General features: G+C 42.9%; 1 protein-coding gene across 1 annotated transcript in view; it reads left to right on the forward strand.

Moving 5' to 3' along the window:
* The first annotated feature begins 5925 nt into the window (after window positions 1–5925).
* The window catches only part of LOC109896022 (single-stranded DNA-binding protein 2), a 121818-nt gene continuing 104153 nt past the window's right edge, over window positions 5926–23590 (forward strand). Inside the window, exon 1 of the mRNA XM_020490211.2 lies at window positions 5926–6223. Within this exon, the coding sequence (XP_020345800.1) occupies window positions 6168–6223 (56 nt within the window). The 5' untranslated portion in view covers window positions 5926–6167. The remainder of the gene's footprint in view (window positions 6224–23590) is intronic.

Genomic DNA, 23590 nt, shown 5'->3' on the forward strand with positions numbered 1-23590 from the left:
GTAGGTGTGTCCAAACCTTTGACTGGTACTGTATACCTTAAAACAATGGGCTCACAATGGGCCTCAGGATCTCGTCATGGTATTTCTGTGCATTCAAATTGCCATTGATAAAATGCAATTGTGTTCGTTGTCGGTAGCTTATGCCTGTCCATACCATAACCCCACCGCCACCATGGGGCACTCTGTTCACAATGTTTACATCAGCAAACCGCTCGCCCACACCACGCCATACACTTGTTCTGCGGTTGTGAGGCCGGTTGGACGTACTGCCAAATTCTCTAAAATGACGTTGGAGGTGGCTTATGGCACCTTAATTGGGGAGAATGGGCTCGCGGTAATGGCTGGAGCGGAATTGGTTGGAAAAGTATCAAATACATCAAGCACATGATTTCCATGTGCTTGATGCCATTCCTTAATTCCGTTCCGGCCATTATTATGAGCCGTTCCCCTCAGCAGCCTCCTGTGGCTTCTTGATATGCCACACCTGTCAGGTGGATGGATTATCTTGGCAAAGGAGAAATACTCACTAACAGGGATGTAAACAAATTTGTGCACAACATTTGAGAGAAATAAGGTTTTTGTGCTTATGGAAAACTTCTGGGATCTTTTATTTCAGCTCATGAAACATGGGACCAACATGTTTCATTTATATCTTCGTTCAGTGTAATTGGGAAGTTTTTTTTCGGAAAGCCTTTAAAAATGTTCATGCAAATAGCTCATGATGACTGAACTGCGCATCGCAAATAGCCTATTAACCAAGATTAAGTACCAAACGTTTTCAATGCCTGGTTTGAATACCCTTTGTTGCCTTAGTTAGCATTTACTGGTAGATATCATACTTTGAAAAGTCTTTCCTACCTACCGGCTACCAATGTCATTCTCTGTGAGCTGCTCCATGTAACAACCAGTTGAGAACTGTGTGCTCTTGCTGCCTGCAGATGATATTCTGCTGAAACTAAGATATTGTGCTGTACCCATGTGAATATATTTCATGAGCTTTGGAGTTGTGTTGGTTACTTTGTGCATGATTTCTCTATTGTACTACATCATTCATAAGTTGTGTACCTCCACTACACTACTTTGATACGCATAAGTATGGATTAAGAAGTGAATATAGGCAATGCCCACTAAAAACAAAGTGGGTATAGGGCGTATACCTGTGTATACCCTCCACTACACCACTGGCCCTTTTATAAAAATGGCACTCTCCTACTGTACATGAGTGCGCTGGTATTACGGTTGCTGTCCTTTCAGCATCAAGAGCCTGTCACACACTGAAGAACTAGGTCCAATAGGTTCACCACTGTAGTAGCCTGTCACACACTGAATACCTAGGTCCAATAGGTTCACCACTGTACTAACCTGTCACACACTGAAGACCTAGGTCCAATAGGTTCTCCACTGTAGTAACCTGTCACACACTGAAGACCTAGGTCCAATAGGTTCTCCACTGGAGTAGCCTGTCACACACACTGAAGACCTAGGTCCAATAGGTTCACCACTGTAGTAACCTGTCACACACTGAAGACCTAGGTCCAATAGGTTCACCACTGTAGTAACCTGTCACACACTGAAGACCTAGGTCCAATAGGTTCTCCACTGTAGTAACCTGTCACACACTGAAGACCTAGGTCCAATAGGTTCGCCACTGTAGTAACCTGTCACACACCGAAGACCTAGGTCCAATAGGTTCTCCACTGTAGTAACCTGTCACACACTGAAGACCTAGGTCCAATAGGTTCTCCACTGTAGTAGCCTGTCACACACTGAAGACCTAGGTCCAATAGGTTCTCCACTGTAGTAACCTGTCACACACTGAAGACCTAGGTCCAATAGGTTCTCCACTGTAGTAGCCTGTCACACACTGAAGACCTAGGTCCAATAGGTTCGCCACTGCGCAAACATGTCTATAATAGATAGAAAGACGGTTACAATTTCCCACTGTCTCCCCTTACTAATAGTGAGCGAACAACTTTCCAACAATTTCCCCCACTCTTCCATACCACCAAGTAAAGGAAATTTGGACAAAGTTTGAAGATATTTTGCAGTGAAAGTAAAAGACAGTAATGTTATGAGTAAAATAGGAACCCAGGTTTCAATAGGCGATAAGATATGAATGTTTCAAGAAAGGAGTGTATATATTTGGCCTGGCGAAGCTCTTTTATGTGCTGACTGAATGGAAGCTGATAATTGAGTTTTTTACTCCGCTGGTCTCTGCTGGTCTCGGGAGGAAATTACGAGTCCTCACTGTGGGAGAAAAAAAATGTATGTATCAGACACAGACAAGACTGAGGCACTCAATGTGTGGTCTCGAGACCGAACTCGAGACCGGTCTCGAAGAGCCTACTACAACACTGCTTCATGGTAATGTATCCTGAATAGGTACACAAAGGTAGAAATATGCAATGTCCTTCTTTTGCATATTTGGGTATTATTCTACACACGGGCTATTATTGTAATAAGCTCTGCTTCCAAACAAGACCACATTTGTTTGGTCCGTACCAGACCAAATATGAACCAATCATAGACATCTATGTTTCACAAGTTTGGAAATCTCAGTACAGCACAGTATAGTACAGTACATTAGAGTAGAGTAAAGTAGATATGTTCCATACAGTACAGTACAATACAATACATTATACTGTACTCTACTCTAGTGTGCTCTACTGTACTGCAATCTACTGTACAGTACTGTACTCTAATTTTCTTTATTTTACTGTACTGTTTTGTACTGTACTGTTGTCTACTGTGGTCTACTGTACTGTGCTGTCTGAACTTGTGAAACAGACGTCTATGCTTGGTTCAGATTTGGTCCGGCAAGAGCGGACTGACTGAATTTCAACAACTTTTCAACGGCCATGGACGTCTGGAGTCGGGCAGTGCTCAGTGGGTGATGATGCTGGCTACAGTAAATGGAAAGAGGGTAGGTGGTAGGTGTCATTGTAGATGTCAGTAAGAGCTGGGAGAGGTGACATCAACTGGAGAGAGAGAGGCAGAGAGAGAGAGGGAGAGTGAGGGGTGGTCCAGACTGTTTTCAGTCTTGCTTTGACCACCAGATGACAGAAAGATTTTTAAAAAGTTATGAGCTGAACATAACAGTATGCTAATTGTGGGGAGGACAGCAGCAGGTGACCTAACTGTGGTTTGTGACTACTATTATTTCCCATTGTAGCCAATTCAAATCAAAAATCGAATCAAATTTTATTTGCCTCATGCGCCGAATATAACAGGTAGACCTTACTTTGAAATGCTGATTTACAAGCCCTTAAATAACAATGCAGTTTTAAGAAAACAGGTTTAAGAAAATATTTACTAAATAACTAAAGTAAAAAATAAAATAAAAAAGTAACACAATAAAATAACAATAATGAGGCTACAAATGGTACCAGTACCGAGTCAATGTGCAGGGGTACAGGTTAGTCGAGTTAGTCGAGGTAATTTGTACATGTAGGTAGGGGTAAAGTGTATTGCAGTAATTCCGTTATCGATTTGGTAAGCGAATTACGAGTTTAATCACTTAATAATTCATAAACAAACACTATAACTAATTGTTAGGTCTATGTTTATTGTTACTTCTGTGTAGTTTCATTATCCTCCCTCCTCATGAGGGAGAGAAATTAGAAAATATCTTCAAGATATGTGGGTTTTTGGCACAAGGAAATGTTTCTTAAACTTATAGAAGGCAAATAACAAAATACTGTTAGTGTTGATATTAGTTGGAAGGGGGCTTTACTTCAACATTATTGTATATATACATTATTCTTGAAAAATGTATATATTCCTTAATTTCTCAAAAATATAGACAGTTTTCATTTGACACCCAAGTTTACATGCTCCTATGAACTTCACATGTTGGTGCTCATGGCCCCTTTTACATGAAAATGCCCATAAGTGCCTTACCATTGGCACAAGCATACCCTTTACTCATGCCTTAAATATTGTGAACTGTTGCTGTCTATTCTCCAAATACGTCTTTATATAATATGAACTCCACACTCCCCTTCTCATTTTCCCTAACACCTCCTATCCTCCTCTCTATCTTCTCAAACACACTGTTGTCGCCTGTGATTCGTTGTCATGGCGATGGGCCCCCAAGGGGCTCATCCCAAAACTGAAAGTTCTGCTAGTCTGAAATAGAACCACTGTCTCTCTCCTGGGGGATGAGGTTCACTGGAGGGAGGGAGGGAGGGAGGGAGGGAGGGAGGGAGGGAGGGAGGGAGGGAGGGAGGGAGGGAGAGAGAGAGAGAGAGAGAGAGAGAGAGAGAGAGAGAGAGAGAGAGAGAGAGAGAGACCGAGGTTGCAGAGAGGAGGGGCACAAAGAGAGAGAGAGAGAGAGAGAGAGAGAGAAAGAGAGAGAGAGAGAGAGAGAGAGAGAGAGAGAGAGAGAGAGAGAGAGAGAGAGAGAAAGGGGAGAGAGAGAGGGATACAGAGAGAGAGAGAGAGAGAGAGAGAGAGAGAGAGAGAGAGAGAGAGAGAGAGAGAGAGAGAGAGAGAGAGAGAGAGAGAGAGAGAGAGAGAGAGAGAGAGAGGGTGCAGAGAGAGGACAGATAGAGTCAGACAGTGTGCATCCATTCCAACTGGGTCACATCGCAGGAGCATTACATAAGGGTAAACACTGCTGCCCTGTGCTGTGCCCTTGATAACACACATTCATACACACAAACACAAAGGCACAGATACAGGTGCACACACACACACATACTCACACACAAACACAAGAGGAGGAGTCCTTCTCCAGAGTCTACCCATCGGGATGCAGCACTTCATATTTTTCAGTTATGTACAGTACAGTACTAGGTCCAAATTTGCAGAGGCATTGAATCAAAAGCCATCTCTGTCTCTCAGTGGATTTACAATCATTTCACCATGACAGTGAAGTGAACCCTGGATGTCAGTTGTGGTCAGCATGACTTAGCGTTTCATCTCTTCCAAGGTATATAGGCTACATACTACAATACATAGGTTTCAGACCGGATAGCTCATTTTACTTTAGAGCCTCTACAGTAGGATCCGTGCTGTCTAAATCCCAGATAGAGATAGTAATATGTATATTACGCAACTCCATTGATAGTCTACTGATGAGAGGGGACATATGAACAAATACATCTGGGATCGTTTCTTTTCACACCACTTCTGTTGTTCCCAGTTACAATAGTTCACAAGGTGTCGACTTGAAGCATCTGAGAATGTGCAGTGATCTGTGCTTATTGCCTTTCATGGATTGAACTGAAAACAACACAGACATCAGATGAGTAGCCCACCAAGTTGGATTATTCAAATTATTCAGCTATTGAGAGAATAATGCATTTCATTGTTAGTCTGACATTGTTTGGCTCACACATGCTTTTCTCCCTGAGGAGGGGATACAACAGCAGGACAGAATGTTGTCTATCTCTAACCACTGACCCTGTGTTTGCCCCTCTCTTCCCATTCTACATCCATTCTCAAGTTCAACATTGGCTATGTAAGAGACCCATAATTCCAGCTCATATTTGTGAGGGTTGTTTGCGCAATGCGCTGTCTGTGCGTCGGTAGAGGGTGTGATTGTCTATAAAAGGAACAGCCAGTTGTTTAAAATCCTATTTGGACGGTTTCAAATCCCCCCCTTGCACTGAGGGAGGAGAATGGAGGGAGGGAGTGCGGATGTGTGTGTGTGTGTGTGTCTGTATGTTTGTGTGTGTGTGTGTGTAGATTGTGTATGAGAAAGAGAGAGAGAGAGTAGAGTGTGTATGCTTGAGTTCTTCTCTCTCTCTCTGTGTGTGTGTGTGTGTGTGTGTGTGTGTGTGTGTGTGTGTGTGTGTGTGTGTGTGTGTGTGTCTGTCTGTAAGGGTGCGTGAGTTTGTGCTTCTCTGTGTGTAAATGTTCATGTGTGTGAGCCAGGGAGAGCCAGGCAGCACCTTTCCAACACACACACAGCCAAGGCAGGCAGGAGGAGAGAGAAGCAAAGAGAGAGAGAGTGAGAGAGGCAGAGAAAGAGATGGGGGTATTTGGAAGGGCGTGGCTAGCCAACTGTCAGTCACTGGCGGTTACCACAGAAAATGGGCGTGCTCAAATACCGGGATAGCCAATGGTAAGCGACGCTGCTTGTGTCACCATGGTGACGGGGCTGTACCCAGGGAGGTTGTGATGGGTTGACAGGTGCGTGACAATCGGAGCTCTCTGCAAGCATGTACGCCAAAGGCAAGAGTAACAACGTGCCGTCCGACAGCCAAGCCAGAGAAAAGTAAGTTTTATTCATGTGGGAGGGGGAGAGGGGGGGACCGCGGTAATGGGGAAAGTTCATGAGCGTCCGGGGCAGTCACACAAGAAGCTGCTATCGTAGAAGAGAGACATTGCAAGACTCAGAAGAGTCATGGATGGTCCTTTGCTAGGCGTATTGGCAGGCTTTAAAAGTTGACCATGTACATTTCTTGATAAATTGATTTACAATAGAACATGGTGAAATAGAATGTATGCATGATGCTTGCCGACGTACATGGCCGTGGTTCTTAGAGGCACATCTTTTGACACCAATGCTTATCGTTCTACAGTTTGTCAGTCCAGCCTTGGCTATGCAAAAACATTATAGGCTACTGGCTGTAGAGGTAGGAATTGTAAAGAATAGCCTACGGTTTGTCATGTTCAGTGGAGCTTTACGCACGCTTTCATGCCCACGTCGTGCATATTGTTGTCATTGGAAGTTATCTTTGCATTAGGTTGACAAGCAGGCAATACTATCGTTGTTAGTTCCATCAACCCTTGCATGCTACCTCGCAACACGCAGTGTCCGACACACTGGACACAGAAGTCTGTCCAATAGCCAGCATAATGTGCAGCCGGTATCTGTAATCATTATTATTAGGCTATCATTACCATTACCAAACCTTTTACTTGCATATTGCACCTTACTGGTCAAGTTGCTTAAACAATAAGCTTTTGTACATTTTAGGAAAACATATCACTAATATGCTACTGGGTTATAATGCATGCACGTTGAAACCGATGTGTTCTTTAGTTGAGCAAATAGTTATCTCGTTGTCGCCGGTGCCCGGTGGCTTGTCTACTGTCAGTTAGGCAAAAAAATATGTAATTTCAAAAATCATGTTAGAAAAGACCTACAGTAGCCTCTGAATAATTTCTGAGGAATGTCTCCGTTGAGTGACCACAAAGACGTGTCTAAAGACAAACACATTTCCTGCGAGACAGACAGGAGAACTTGGTGAGGTCTACATTGTTGTTGTCGCATAAGTTATGTAATATTCTGCTTCACGAAAACACCGGACACACTCTTATACCAACGCATTCATGTAGGTCTATTGTAGGCTTTCTTCTAAGTGTTCATAAACGTCATGTTGGAAATGTAGTTTAATGTGAGCCAGTTTGCTCTAGTAGGAAAATAATCCTGCATTAATTAACAGGACATTTTAATTATGTTGATTATACTTAATGGGAATTTTTGTAGGGGTTGTTACATTTTGTCGTAAGTGAAAATCAAGTCTGAAATTTCAGTGTGGAAATGACAAACTTCAGAAGCATTTTTAAACCTCATATACACTATAATTGCAGGGATCTTCTCATGCAAAATGGTGATCAAATTAAGATCTTACACCTGTATATAAGGCTGTGTTTACACAGGCAGCCCAATTCTGAACTTTTCCCACTAATTGGTCTTTTCACTAATCAGATCAGCTCTGAAAATATATGATGTGATTGGTCAAAAGACCAATTAGTGGAAAAAATATGTGCAATATGTGCCTGTGTTTGCAACTGACCCCACACTTTCCCACACTTTTTTATTCTTCTGAATTGTCTTAGATATGTTTGAAGACTTTCTTAGTTTTGACGGCTTAAGCCTGTGACGACAGTGACTGAAAGCTTGAAACTGCTAATCGCCAACATCTGGGCTTGTGTGCCTGCGTGTGTGCATGTGTAAGGGAGAGGTGTGTGAGAGAGATGCACATGTAGCCTATTCTACACATTATTTCATACAATTATGTTAATGGTTTCATTTTGGGCTAATACATGATTGCCAAAAATGTGGGTAAATGAAATATATTTCGGAGGCTAGTCTATAGAACAGTAATAGTTAGCCTACAGTATATTTCGGAGGCTAGTCTATAGAACAGTAATAGTTAGCCTACAGTATATTTCGGAGGCTAGTCTATAGAACAGTAATAGTTAGTCTACAGTATATTTCGGAGGCTAGTCTATAGAACAGTAATAGTTAGCCTACAGTATATTTCGGAGGCTAGTCTATAGAACAGTATTAGTTAGCCTACAGTATATTTCGGAGGCTAGTCTATAGAACAGTAATAGTTAGCCTACAGTATATTTCGGAGGCTAGTCTATAGCACAGTAATAGTTAGCCTACAGTATATTTCGGAGGCTAGTCTATAGCACAGTAATAGTTAGCCTACAGTATATTTCGGAGGCTAGTCTATAGAACAGTAATAGTTAGCCTACAGTGCTCAGAATGTTCACACCTGCTCTGGAAGTCACCGACGTGTTACAGGTTCTCAGGGAAAGTAGCCATGTTGGTCCCGGATGAAAAGAGTCTGTTTCGTCTGATAAGATTAACTCACCAAAGTTCATAGCAGTAGACTATTTCTCACTTCAATACCATTAATTCATTTCTGTCTGCAGTAGGATGTCCAGACACATCCGCAGAGTCCCAGGTTTCATTGAGGAATCCTGAGAGCTGTCAGCAACAACACAAAGGGATGGATGGCACTGTACCCCGTAGCTCTATCTCTGCCTTATCTTGTCATTGAGAGAGAGAGAGAGAGAGAGAGGGAGAGAGATATTCCTCATAGGGCTTCCTCTAGATAGGCCTGGACAAGACAAAGTAGTTGATAATTGTGTGTGTTGGTAAGCTAGTCTGAATTGTACTAGATGTATGATTGTCCATGGTTTACCTATGGTACAGTACAGCCTAGCTCTCCTGGGACCTCATTAAACTACTGTACACACACATACATGTGTTAAATATAAGTGTGAAATACGTGTTCTTGTGAAAAATGCATACAGATTTCTTACATCTTGGAAATTGTTTGTTTACCTGTTCGAACTACGAACAGAACTTAACATGGAAAGAAAGTATCATGTGAACGAGAGATATAGGACAAGGGAGAGGAAGACATGAACTGTAAAAGAGGAGAATAAAGAAGATAAGAGAGGATGAGAAGAAGAAAGGACAGAAGAGAGGGAATTGCATGTTTTGTAGCACACAGTCCTACTGATCAGTGGGGTGTCGCTGTATCTGACACACAGTTCAGTCAGTACCGTCTTCTCTTCAGTTGTTTCTCATTTTTGCTACACAGCAGGAATCAGAGGGAGAGAGAAATAGAGAGCAACAGATGCAGGAAGAGAGAGAGCGAGGGACTGGGGGAATTTACTGGCTCATTAGTTTACAGCAGGGGTGTTGAACTCATTTTCCCCCGGGGGCCGCATTCGGTCTTCAATGATGTCCGGAAGGCCGCACTGAAAATGTGTTATATTTCCTAGTCCTCTAGCCATCTTATTTAGAATTTGGTACAGTAATTATTAGAGAGCTGGACAGTCAAGAAACTGTATGAATATAGGGAAAAAAATGTATCCATTAATATATACAGTTGAAGCCGGAAGTTTACATACACCTTAGCCAAATACATTTAAACTCAGTTTTTCACAATTCCTGACATTTATTCAGAGTAAAAATTCCCTGTCTTAGGTCAGTTAGGATCACCACTTTATTTTAAGAATGTGAAATGCCAGAATAATAGTAGAGAGAATGATTTATTTCTGCTTTTATTTCTTTCCTCACATTCCAAGTGCGTCAAAGTTTACATACACTCAATTAGTATTTGGTAGCATTGCCTTTAAATTGTTTAACTTGGGTCAAATGTTTCGGGTAGCCTTCCACAAGCTTCCCATAATAAGTTGTGTGAACTTTGGCACATTCCTCCTGACAGAGCTGGTGTAACTGTGTCAGGTTTGTAGGCCTCCTTGCTGGCACGCACTTTTTCAGTTTTGCCCACAAATTTTCTATAGGATTGAGGTCAGGGCTTTGTGATGGCCACTCCAATATCGTGACTTCGTTGTCCTTAAGCCATTTTGCCACAACTTTGAAAGTATGCTTGGGGTCAATGTCCATTTGGAAGACCCATTTGCGACCAAGCTTTAACTTCCTGACTGATGTCTTGAGATGTTGCTTCAATATATCCACATCATTTTCAGGCCTCATGATGCAATCTATTATGTGAAGTGCACCAGTCCTTCCTGCAGCAAAGCACCCCTACAACATGTTGCTGCCATCCACGTGCTTCATGTTTGGGATGGTGTTCTTCGGCTTGCAAGTGTCCCCCTTTTCCTCCAAACATAACGATGGTCATTATTGCCAAACAGTTCTATTTTTGTTTCATCAGACCAGAGGACATTTCTCCAAAAAGTACGATCTTTGTCCCGATGTGCAGTTGCAACACCGTAGTCTGGCTTTTTTTATGGCGGTTTTGGAGCAGTGGCTTCTTCCTTGCTGAGCGGCCTTTCAGGTTATGTTGATATAGGGCTTGTTTTACTGTGGATATAGATACTTTTGTACCTGTTTCCTCCAGCATGTTCACAAGGTCCTTTGCTGTTGTTCTGGGATTGATTTGCACTTTTCGCACCAAAGTAGGTTTATTTCTAGGAGACAGAACGCGTTTCCTTCCTGAGCGATATGATGCCTGCGTGGTCCCATGGTGTTTATACTTATGTACTATTGTTTGTACAGATGAACGTGGTACCTTCAGGCGTTTGGAAATTGCTCCGAAGAAGGAACCAGACGTGTGGAGGTCTAAAAAAAATCATTCTGAGGTCTTGGCTGATTTCTTTAGATTTTCCCATGATGTCAAGCAAAGAGGCACTGAGTTTGAAGGTAGGCCTTGAAATACATCCACAGGTACACCTCCAATTGACTCAAATTATGTCAATTAGTCTATCAGAAGCTTCTAAAGCCATGACATAGTTTTCTGGAATTTTCCAAGCTGTTTAAAGGCACAGTCAACGTAGTGTATGTAAACTTCTGACCCACTGGAATTGTGATACAGTGAAATAATCTGTCTGTAAACAATTGTTGGAAAAATGACTTGTGTCATGCACAAAGTAGATGTCCTAACCGATTTGCCAGACATTTGTGGAGTGGTTGAAAAACTAGTTTCAATGACTCCAACCTAAGTGTATGTAAACTTCCAACTTCAACTGTATATATTTTTTACTCAAACCACCCGTGGGCCAGATTGGACCCCCTTCGGCCTGTGGGCCATATGTTTGACACGTCTGATTTACAGTGTTGTAGTGTTGACCTACAAATGACTCCCTACAGAGACAGGGTCCTGGTGTCTAGCAGATGTAGCATGTGTATCACTGTGAAGGTGTGTGTCTAATACACCTACATGTCTCTGTGCTGTGAACTTTTGATGAATGTTGTGTTCTCACTACTGGGGTCATGCTAGATGAAGTGGGAGTAAGGTCTGTTTTTTTATCCATCCCTCTCTCTCTCTCTCTCTCTTTCTCTCTGTCTCTCTTCCCCCACTCTCTCTATGCCTGATGTAATGACAAGTGACAGCACAGCACCACTGAACTGTACAAAAACTGTTCTGAGAGGACAAACCAGGGTCAAGTGTACTTCTTAGTGCCTGTTTCAGAAAGTTTCAACATGTCTTGAAATGTTCACGTCAGTTCAGTATGAAAAAGTTTGTATTTATATTTGTATTTATTAAGGATCCCCATTAGCTGCTGCCACAGCAGCAGCTACTCTTCCTGGGGTCCAACAAAATTAAGACAGTTTATAAAATTTTAAAACATTACAATACATTCACAGATTTCACAACAAACTGTGTGCCCTCAGGCCCCAACTCCACCATTACCACATACAGTGGGGAGAACAAGTATTTGATACACTGCCGATTTTGCAGATGTTCCTACTTACAAAGCATGTAGAGGTCATTTTTATCATAGGTACACTTCAACAGTGAGAGACGGAATCTAAAACAAAAATCCAGAAAATCACATTGTATGATTTTTAAGTAATTAATTTGCATTTTATTGCATGACATAAGTATTTGATACATCAGAAAAGCAGAACTTAATATTTGGTACAGAAACCTTTGTTTGCAATTACAGAGATCATACGTTTCCTGTAGTTCTTGACCAGGTTTGCACACACTGCAGCAGGGATTTTGGCCCACTCCTCCATACAGACCTTCTCCAGAACCTTCAGGTTTCGGGGCTGTCGCTGGGCAATACGGACTTTCAGCTCCCTCCAAACCTTTTCTATTGGGTTCAGGTCTGGAGACTGGCTAGGCCACTCCAGGGCCTCGGGATGCTTCTTACGGAGCCACTCCTTAGTTGCCCTGGCTGTGTGTTTCAGGTTATTGTCATGCTGTAAGACCCAGCCACGACCCATCTTCAATGCTCTTACTGAGGGAAGGAGGTTTTTGGCCAAGATCTTGCGATACATGGCCCCATCCATCCTCCCCTCAATACGGTGCAGTCGTCCTGTCCCCTTTTCAGAAAAGGATCCCCAAAGAATGATGTTTCCACCTCCATGCTTCACGGTTGGGATGGTGTTCTTGGGGTTGTACTCATCCTTCTTCTTCCTCCTGTAGTCATGGCTCTATGTAGTAATGTGTGCCTCCCATAGTCTGTTCTGGACTCGGGGACTGTGAAGAGACCTCTTGTGGCATGTCTTGTGGGGTATGCATGGGTGTCCAAGCTGTGTGCCAGTAGTTTTAGCAGACAACTTGTGCATTCATAAATAAAAGTAGTGATGAAGTCAATCTCTCCTCCACTTTGAGCCAGGAGAGATTGACATGCATATTATTAATATTAGCTCTCTGTGTACATCCAAGGGCCAGCCATGCTTCCCTGTTCTGAGCTAATTGCAATTTTTCTAAGTCCAGACCACACGACTGAACAGTAGTCAAGGTGCGACAAAACTAGACCCTGTAGGACCTGCCTTGTTGATAGTGTTGTTAAGAAGGCACAGGCACAGCATCACTTTATTATATCTCCCCATCTTAGCTACTACTGCATCAATATGTTTTGACCATGACTGTTTACAATCAAGTGTTACTCCAAGCAGTTCATCATCTCAACTTGCTCAATTTCCACATTATTTATTACAAGATTTAGTTGAGGTTTAGTGTTTAGTGAGTGTTTTGTTCCAAATACAATGCTTTTAGTTAAAAAAATATTTAGGGCTTATTCCTTGCCACCCACTCTGAAACTAACTGCAGCTCTTTGTTGAGTGTTGCAGTTATTTCAGTCGCTGTAGTCGCTGATGTGTATAGTGTTGAGTCATCCACATACATAGAAATTCTGACTTTACTCAAAGTCAGTGGCATGTCATTTGTAAAAATTTGAAAGAAATAAGGGGCCTAAGCAGCTACCCTGGGGAATTCCTGATTTTAACTGGATTATATTTGATAGGCTTCCATTAAAGAACACCCTCTGTGTTCTGTTAGACAAGTAACTCTTTATCCACATTATAGCAGGGGGTGTAAAGCCATAACACATACGTTTTTTCAGCAGCAGACTATGATCAATAATGTCAAAAGCTGCACTGAAGTCTATCAAGACAGCCCCCACAATAATTTGATCGTCAATTTCTCTCAGACAATCATCAGTTATTTGTGTAAGTGCTGTGCTTGTTGAGTGTCCTTCCCTATAAGCATGCTGAAATTCTGTTGTCAATTTGTTTACTTTAAAATAGCATTGTATCTGGTCAAACACATTTTTTTCCAGAAGTTTACTAAGGGTTGTTAATAGGCTGATTGGTCGGCTATTTGAGCCTGTAAGGGGGCTTTACTATTCTTGGGTAGCGGAATTACTTTAGTTTCCCTCCAGGCCTGCTCTCTAGTAGGCTTAAATTGAAGATTTGGCAAATAGGAGTGGCGTTACCTATTATCCTCTGTAATTTTCCATCTAGATTATCAGACCCCGGTGGCTTGTCATTGTTGATAGACAACAATACTTTTTTCACTTCTTCCACACTGACTTTACGGAATTCAAATGTACAATTCTTGTCTTTCATAATTAGGTCCAATATACTTGGTTGTGTAGTGTCAGCGTTTGTTGCTTGCATGTCATCCCTAAGTTTGCTTATCTTGCCAATGAAAAAGTAATTAAAGTAGTTTGCGATATCAGTGGGCTTTGTGATGACTGAGCCATCTGATTCAATGAATGAAGGAGCCGAATTGGCTTAAAAAAAAAAAAAATGTAAGGTGCCACAAAGCTTTTTTAGTATCATTCTTTATATAATTTATCTTTGTTTCATTGTGTAGTTTATTTGTCTTTTTATTTAATTTAGTCACATTATTTCTTCATTTGCAGTACGTTTATCAATCAGTTGGGCTGCCAGACTTAAATTGCCATACCTTTTACCTCATCCCTCTCAACCATACAATTTTTCAATTCCTCATCAATCCAAGGGGATTTAACAGTTTTTACAGTCATTTTTTAAAGGGTGTTTGCTTATTAGTAACTGGAATAAATAGTTTCATAAATGTGTCAAGTGCAGCGTCTGGTTGCTCCTCATTACACACCACAGACCAGCAAATATTCTTTACATCATCAACATATGAATCACTACAAAACGTATTGTATGACCTCTTATACACTATATTAGGCTCAGCCTTTGGAACTTTGGTTTTCCTAGATTTAGATACTGCTTTAAAGCAGATATCACATACATTATCAAGCATTTCACACATATTATCCAGATACTGACTGTTAGCACTTGGTGGTCTATAGCTGCTTCCCACAAGAATGGGCTTTAGGTGATGCAGGTGAACCTGTAGCCATATTACTTCAACAGTTATTTAAAATTAGATTGCCTCTAAGCTTTACAGGAATGTGGTTATGAATATAGACCGCAACACCGCCTCCGTTGGCATTTCTGTCTTTTCGATAGATGTTATAACCATGTATTGCTACCACTGTATCATCAAAGGTATTATCTAAGTGAGTTTCAGAGATAGTCAGAATATGAATGTCATCTGTTACAAGCAAGCTATTGACTTCATGGACCTTGTTTCTTAGGCTACAAATGTTAATATGGGCTATTTTTAGCACTTTTCTGGGTTGCTTGATTGTTTTTAATGCTTTACTGGGAAGCTTATCAGAGGTAGACTTCCTCATGTTATTTACATTGGAGCTGATAATGCCGGGTGAGCTGCATAAAGTGGTCTTCCTACTATTGCACACCGCCTCAGTGCTAACAGTGTAAACTCTGGTTTATAGGCTCATGATTACTGCTTACAATAGCTGGAGGATAAACAGATGTATTCGGTGCAATTAGGGGTACATAAATTAAATTACTTACATTGTGTTTTCCAATGTCCCTAAGATCATGTACATTTGATGCAGCATTATGACGACTCATTGTCACAATGGTACGGATTAACTGAGCTGGTCTTGGATCATTTACCAGTCATTGCTTCAACACAGCCTTGAAATGTGTGGACACAGTCCAGGAGCCAAGATGATTTGGATAGACTCTGTCATTCCTGTAGAGTATCTTCTGTTTCCTGTAGAGTATCTTCTGTTTCCAGAAGGTGTCAAAGTTATCAATAATAGTGACTCCAGCAGAGCTACAGTAGTCTTTTAGCCAGATGTGTAATACCAGCAGTCTGCTGAATCTTTCACAACCGCGGCCCAACGATGGTACTGGATCTGAAATTACTGGCTGGTTTTAATGCTAAAGTCAGTTCTTTCAAATCCATTTTCAAATGTTCCGAGCTAGCCCTCCTGATGTCGTTTGACCCCACATGGACTACGACAGTGTCAGCTCCCGGCATCTGTGGTAGAACAGTCGGAAGCAGCCTTGTTATGTCCTGTACTCGTGCTCCTGGGTAGCACAGGGTTTTTGCCTTGGGGACCGAGATATTTCTCATCATAGAGCTGCCTATGAGGACAGCTGGTGTTGTTGAATGGGCCGGTCTCTCAGGCAGCCTCACGGTCTGGTGAGACTGGAAGCTCCGAGGATCTGAACCTGAGGATGATGTCGAGGATGAAGATGCAGGTACCTTCCGGATCCGATCTTGATTGGGAAGCCACCATGGACGAAGGCACCGGAACCTCTGGATCCAGGGAGGCAAAGCTGTTTCTGGTCTGTGTCAGTTCCGGGCTCAACATCTCCATGGAGACCCCCGTTGCCAGAGGACGCCTTCTTCGCTTTCCATAGTGAGTGACGTATCTCCATGGCAGGTTGGTTGGGTCAAGATCAGATCCGTTCTCCAGGGAACGGGGAGGTCCTTTCGGGGATGGAACCCTGCCTAGCATCGGCCAGTCGGCTGTGGAGAGCCGACATGGCGTCAAAACTTCCACTAGACCAGAGCGGCGTTCGGGCTACTGGGGTGGAAGAAAATGAAAAAGTAGGTGGGTGTGGGTAGCTTATGTAGGTTTGCTACTTGCTTGCTAAGAGTAGCTACTTCACTCCTGTAGTCCTCCGCAAGCAAGCAGTTGGTACATTGAAAGTCAACGTGGTCCACAATGTCCCGGGAACAAAACAGTAAACGCAGCTCCTGCAACGTTGGAAATGTTCAATATCGACCTCCATTTGAGACCGCCGAGCCATCAACCGCCGGGCTTTCGCGTCTCTCCCGGCTTATCTGACAGGATTCCGGGACAGATAGCAGCGCTCACAGCAATTTAGCCCAACAGAGCGGCAGGATTCAAAATAAAATACAAGTATAATAAAACACTGTCAGCTTTTAAACCGAGGTCTTTAGTTTAGGTGTCAGTGTTCGACAGGTTTCAGTTTGAATATGTTTGCTCCTGTCATGTGTCTGTCCGGTTATAAACCAAGTATTCTTTCTTTGAAAACAAAAGAATGCAATTGAAACACACCTCCCTCGGTACACTGTTACCTTCCCTTAGTATAATTTGCTTAGGGAAGAGTTTTCCTTGGTTGAATTCAGCTGCTGTTGATCAGAGCGTCATGGCACTTGTATGATGTAGAATTATGATTGAAATGTAACTGTTGTTAAAGCTGTATCCATGCTTGCTGGCTATCTTAATGTTGCTTGTTTAGCTTATTTTGTGCTTGACTGAGTGACTGAAGTTTCGTTTGGTGAATCAGACCGGTGCTTGTTCCATTAATCTGAAAACCTCTGCAGACTAGCGTGCAAACAAATTGAAAAAATAAGCATAGCTGCGGGAAAATTGTTCTTGCATGTGCTATAGCTCTATAACGGTCTGCTAATACAGGACTACTTTTGTTTATTAAAACTTTATTTTAATTCTGATTTTTCACGGGGTACTGCAGCACCCTCAGCACCCCTACTTCCCGCGGCTATGTAAATATGTAGGCTACTCACTGTCTCTGGATCCTCGCCTTGTCGCATTATTACACACGCACACACACACGCACACGCACGCACACACCACACACGCACACACACGCATGCACACACACGCACCACACACACACACATGCACGTGCGCACGCACACGCACACCACACACACACACACATACACACACACACACACATACAGTTTCTTACCATCTCCTGGCTTAGACACAGGCACGTGAGACACCTACTGCTCCTGGCAGGAACCAGCCGACACAGCATCGCACCTGACTGAGGCGGAGCAGTGCATGCTGGGAGTGTTTATTCTCTCTTACAGAGCCAGTTCTTCTGGCTGCCACAGACTGCACTGAAACATCACAATATGCTCAGTGTACCTGGAGGATCCTTACTGTAGGCCATACTGCACGTCAGATACTGATACTGTCCCAACACTCTTAACCACTAGGCTAGTGACAGGTGAGTGAGTTTGCACGGAAGAAAAATAAGGAAAGAGAGATGAGTGAGTGAATGATCATGAGAAAGAAAAGCGAGAAGAAAGAAAAGCATAAAGAGAAGAAAGATTCTCTGTGTGCTTGAGGTCAGATGAGGGTCAGGTGTGGGTAGCTGGTGTCCTAGAGGACCTCATGGTCTGATGCTTTCTAATGGCTGCTCATCTGACCCCAGCACTTAACACACATCTCCCACTCATAGATCGCTTACGCTGGGAAGTGACCACACCTGATTCTGCTGGCCAATGTTCAGACAGAACTCATGTAAAAACATCAGTGAAAGACCCTACAGACCCTGAGGGCTTTAGCACCAGTTAAACTCTCCTCTGCTAGGTCAGTTGAGAATATATTGTTGATAAACTGTCCATCTGGTAAGCCTGTCTTAGTTCCTGTCTGCCTAGGCTACACAACTTTCCCACATGGTTCAACCACTCTACTTCTAACCCCATCTGTCTGACAGTCTGGCTTGATGCATGGCAGTTCAGTTCAACTCCAGTAATGATTGTAGGGCTAATAGCTTATCTGCTCTCTTGACGACAACAGAGAGAATTGTCACCTACTCAATATTGTTGTCATTCAGACTAGGCTTGGGCGGTATACCGTATCCCGGGGTATTTGGAAAAAGCCACGGGATGGTTTTTCAGTACCGTCAAAACTATTTCTTTGGCATTTTTCAATAAATGGAAATATTTGTAGCTACTTTTTAAGTTAATATCTGCAGTCAACTTGTGCAATACGTTAGGAGAAAAAGCAGATTGCGTTCTTCATTTCACCTGTTGCATTATTTTACAATATTTTACATTATGAAGCTTACCGTTCCCCAGAACAGTTGAGCCAGTCAGGTGTTTGTTTGTAAATAGCACAACGGGAGACAGCAGGTGTCCATAGACAGTCCATAGCGTTATATATCTATCAGTGTCTGTTGTGCTGCACACGAGGTCATGCAGTTACATTCATTACTAAATGTTTGCTGTCAGATAACTTACAATGGCTTTCTGACAGAATTCAAAGAGCTCTGGATGAGTTATCTGTACAGCTGCCATTTTTTTTCTGTGCCTCCTACTAGCATTTTTTTCTCCTCTGTTATTCTTCCATCTGTTCTTCAGAAAAGCATGCATCACAACTTTGTTCATTTGCACAATTTCTCTTATTCACTTTCGCTTGGAAATGTCCTCACTCACCCGAAAATGACATTCGGTAGCTACTAGCTATGCTTGTATAACTTTATGAGCTGGATTTGCCTGTCTTTGCAATTAGTTTATGATCGTTTTTGCTCGTTAGCATTTAGTTAACAGCGTCTCTGTGATTTCACTATTATTTTGTGCAACTTTTATTAGCATTCTCGTGATAGCGGCACAATATTTTTTCTTACGTTTTTAGCACCCCTTGTGTACCATGCCGGTAATACCGTAAATCCCGGGATGAGAGAAGGACTGTATGACGATAACATTTTTGGGATACAGCCCAAGCCTAATTTAGACACACAGATATGAGGGACTATAAAAGCCATGATTGTCTAAATGTTTTAATCCACCGGCCCCTCAGATTAGCACCAATCTCGGATTACAAAATCAAAGTCAAAGAAAAACCCTGTATCTAACATGGCCCACAAAGCCTCTGCAAATATCAGTGATGACAACATGACACTAGTAGTCTGCTGTATAGCCTCCCAAAGTCCTCTTTTATCTGTAGAGAACCCTCCTTGTCTTTCGATCGTGTTACCTGCTAAAGATATACAGCAACTATCAAAGCAGCTGCGTCTTACTGAGCTCTAACAGGGAGTCAGCCCTTGATCAACAGACAGAACAGGGAGGCAATGTTTCACTCGGCAAAGAAGACCCCATATCACATCAGGCATCCTCACGGGACATCTCGTGGTCCTCTGGACGTGACACAAGCCCTTTGTCTCTATCAGATAGTATGAAAGTAGGAGGGAGAAGAAAGGATAAGAAGGCATAGGATCCTGAAAGTTTTTATTCTCTCCGTTCAAAAGATGGAGAACGGATGACTGAGTTTATCACCCAGCACATCCCTCAGGACCCCGGGGGCATCCCAGAACACACCTGTTTTAATTAGACACACTCTGACTCTGTCTCCTCCTTTCTGCCCCCCGAAAGTCCTCTCTTTGAATCTCTCCTCCTCTCTGTCTCTGATAACTCCTCTCTCTGACTCTCCCCTCCTCTCTGCCTCCGGTAACTCCTCTCTCTGAATCTCTCCTCCTCTCTGCCCCCGGTAGCTCATCTCTCCTCCTCTCTGTCTCTGATAACTCCTCTCTCTGACTCTCCCCTCCTCTCTGCTTCCGGTAACTCCTCTCTCCGACTCTCTCATCCTCTCTGGTTTGGGCAGGACGTTTTGTGTTGCCCACAGTGACACTAAATGCCCAGTAACTACGGTATGGAGCGCCCGCACAGCTTTTCCTGTAACCCCAGAACAGACAACAAGTAAATGCAGCGGAAAACACACATACAACAAGAGATCAGTCAGGGAAACCCACAGTTGTCTGTATTTTACTACCTTGTTTGCTTATCTTGCTTTTATGCTTCTTAATTAGATAGCTCGTATCTTCATGTCTCTTCTATTGTGTTTCTTATTTAGCATGTCCAATTTTGGGGTGTTGTACGAGTGTCTGTCTAGTATGTTCAATGTTGCTGTGTGTGCATTATGTGCGTGTGCCTGCATAGCCCGAAAATATTGTTCTGCCGATTCTCACAAAGAAACTTCATTGGGAGGAAGGATGTTTCTTATGCTGTTTACATTTGTAACACAAGTTTTTGGGGTGAAAATTGTGAAAGTGGCCATTTTAGGCTGTTTTTAGACCTATACATGCGAGATGTAATACCCAATGTAAGACCCAATGATCCGTGAACCATACATGATACAGACAACACATGTCATGGATCCCTCTGGAACGTTCATTGCGCACACCTGGCCCCTATTCCCACTGATTGTATTTGTATATATGTGCCCTTTGTTCACCATGGTGCTGTCCATTATTGTTACAATGTCCGTTGGTACGTGTGAGTACCTGTGCTGTGTGTTTTGGGCTTTCATGCCATTGTGGATTGTGCAGATGATTACGGGTCTCGTCCCGTGTGATAATCATTGTGCGCGTGTGTTATTTATTCAAGGTACTCCTCACTCTTTTGTTTTGGGTTTCTACCCTGTGTTTTGTTATGTGTTTGTTTGATCTTCGTTCCCGTGCCTTTACACAGGACACCGTAATTTGGGTAAGAAATAAAAAACTCTATTACACATTCCTGCTCCTGCCTCCCAGATCTTTCATACCAGCGTGGCAGCACCTTGGTGCCACTATACTCCTAATAGTTAGCTCTAAAATATGGAGTACCACTACATTCTGTAATACAATTTTCCACATTCATTTATTCAACATTAAAACTATTAATATCCCAAAAGTACCCTTTTTTTTGTTGTTGACATATTGTTTTAAACAATAGGCTCTACAAGTACATCACATTTCCAGAGTGTGCTCTCTGCTACTGTTAAAGTTATGATAAATGTTATGAGCACCACCAACACAGTGAATGGGAAAATGGATTCAAACGGAACTGATTTGATGAATATGCAAGAGGGCTGTGATTGATTAATGACCTATAATGTAAAAAAAAAACGTTGACATTTTCAATATGCACAAAAAGCATATTTCTCTCAAATTATGTGCAAAAAATTTTGGACATCACTGTTAGTATGCATTTTCCCTTTGCCAAGATAATTCACCCACCTGACAGGTGTGGCATTTCAAGAAGCTCTTTAAACAGCATGACCCTTACACAAGTGCACTTTGTGCTGGGGACAATCAATCGATCAAATTTATTTTTAAAGCCTTTTTACATCCACTGATGTCACAGAGTGCTGTACAGAAACCCAGCCTAAAACCCCAAACAGCAAGCAATGCAGGTGTAGAGCACGGTGGCTAGGAAAAACTCTCTAGAAAGGCCAGAACCTAGCAAGAAACCTAAAGAGGAACCAGGCTATGAGGGGTGGCCAGGCATCTTCTGGCCGGGTGGCGATTATAACAAAACATGGCCAAGATGTTCAAATGTTCATAGATGACCAGCAGGGTCAAATAATAATAATCAGTGATTGTCAAGGGTGCAACAATAAAAGGCCAATTTAAAATTTAGTTTTGTCACACAACACAATGCCACAGATGTCTCAAGTTTTGAGGGAGAGTGCAATTGGCATGCTGACTGCAGGAATGTCCACCATTTGAATGTTCATTTCTCTACCATAAGCTACCGCCAACGTTGTTTTCGAGAATTTGGCAGTACATCCAGACCATGTGTAACCACGCCAACCCAGGACCGGGGTTGGGGGGGACGGGGTGCTGAAAAGTATTTCTGTCTGTAATAAAGCTCTTTTGTGGGCCTATGCTCTCCCAGGCACCCCTGCCCAGTCATGTGAAATCCATAGATTAGGGCCTAATTAATTAATTTCAATTGACTGATTTCCTTATAAACTCAGCAAAAAAAAGAAACTTCCCTTTTTCAGGACCCTGTCTTTCAAAGATCATTTGTAAAAATCCAAATAACTTCACAGATCTTCATTGTAAAGGGTTAAAACACTGTTTCCTATGCTTGTTCAATGAACCATAAACAATTAATGAACATGTACCTGTGGAACGGTCGTTAAGACACTAACAGCTTACAGACGGTAGGCAATTAAGGTCACAGTTATGAAATTTTAGGACAATAAAGAGGCCTTTATACTGACTCTGAGAAACACCAAAAGAAAGATACCCAGGGTCCCTGCTCATCAGGCGTGAACATGCCTTAGGCATGTTGCAAGGAGGCATGAGGACTGCAGTGGCCAGGGCAATAAATTGCAATGTCTGTACTGGGAGACGTCTAAGACAGCGCTACAAGGAGACAGGACGGACAGCTGATTGTCCTCGCAGTGGCAGACCACGTGTAACAACACCTGCACAGGATCGGTACATCCAAACATCACACCTGCGGGACAGGTACAGGATGGCAACAACAGCTGCCCGAGTTACTCCAGGAATGCACAATCCCTCCATCATTGCTCAGACTGTCCGCAATAGGCTGAGAGAGGCTAGACTGAGGGCTTGTAGGCCTGTTGTAAGGCAGGTCCTCACCAGACATCACCGACAACAACGTTGCCTATGGGCACAAATCCACCATCGCTGGACCAGACAGGACTGGCAAAAAGTGCTCTTCACTGATGAGTTGCGGTTTTGTCTCACCAGCGGTGATGGTCGGATTTGCGTTTATCGTCGAAGGAATGAGCGTTACACCGAGGCCTGTACTCGGTGTAACGCTCTAGCGGGATCGAGGTGGAGGGTCCGTCATGGTCTGGGGCGGTGTGTCACAGCATCATCGGACTGAGCTTGTTGTCATTGCAGACAATCTCAACGCTGTGCATTACAGGGAAGACATCCTCCTCACTCATGTGGCACCCTTCCTGCAGGCTCATCCTGACATACCCTCCAGCATGACAATGCCACCAGCCATACTGCTCGTTCTGTGCGTGATTTCCTGCAAGACAGGTATGTCAGTGTTCTGCCATGGCCAGCGAAGAGCCCGGATCTCAATACCATTGAGCACGACTGGGACCTATTGGATCAGAGGGTGAGGGCCAGGGCCAACTTGCAGGTGCCTTGGTGGAAGAGTGGGGTAACATCTCACATCAAGAACTGGCTAATCTGGTGCAGTACAGCTGGTGGCCATACCAGACACTGACTGTTACTTTTGATTTTGACCCCCTCTTTGTTCAGGGACACATTATTCCATTTCTGTTAGTCACATGTCTG

The sequence above is a fragment of the Oncorhynchus kisutch genome, linkage group LG8 (genome assembly GCF_002021735.2).
Source record: "Oncorhynchus kisutch isolate 150728-3 linkage group LG8, Okis_V2, whole genome shotgun sequence".
Lineage (NCBI taxonomy): Eukaryota > Metazoa > Chordata > Actinopteri > Salmoniformes > Salmonidae > Oncorhynchus > Oncorhynchus kisutch.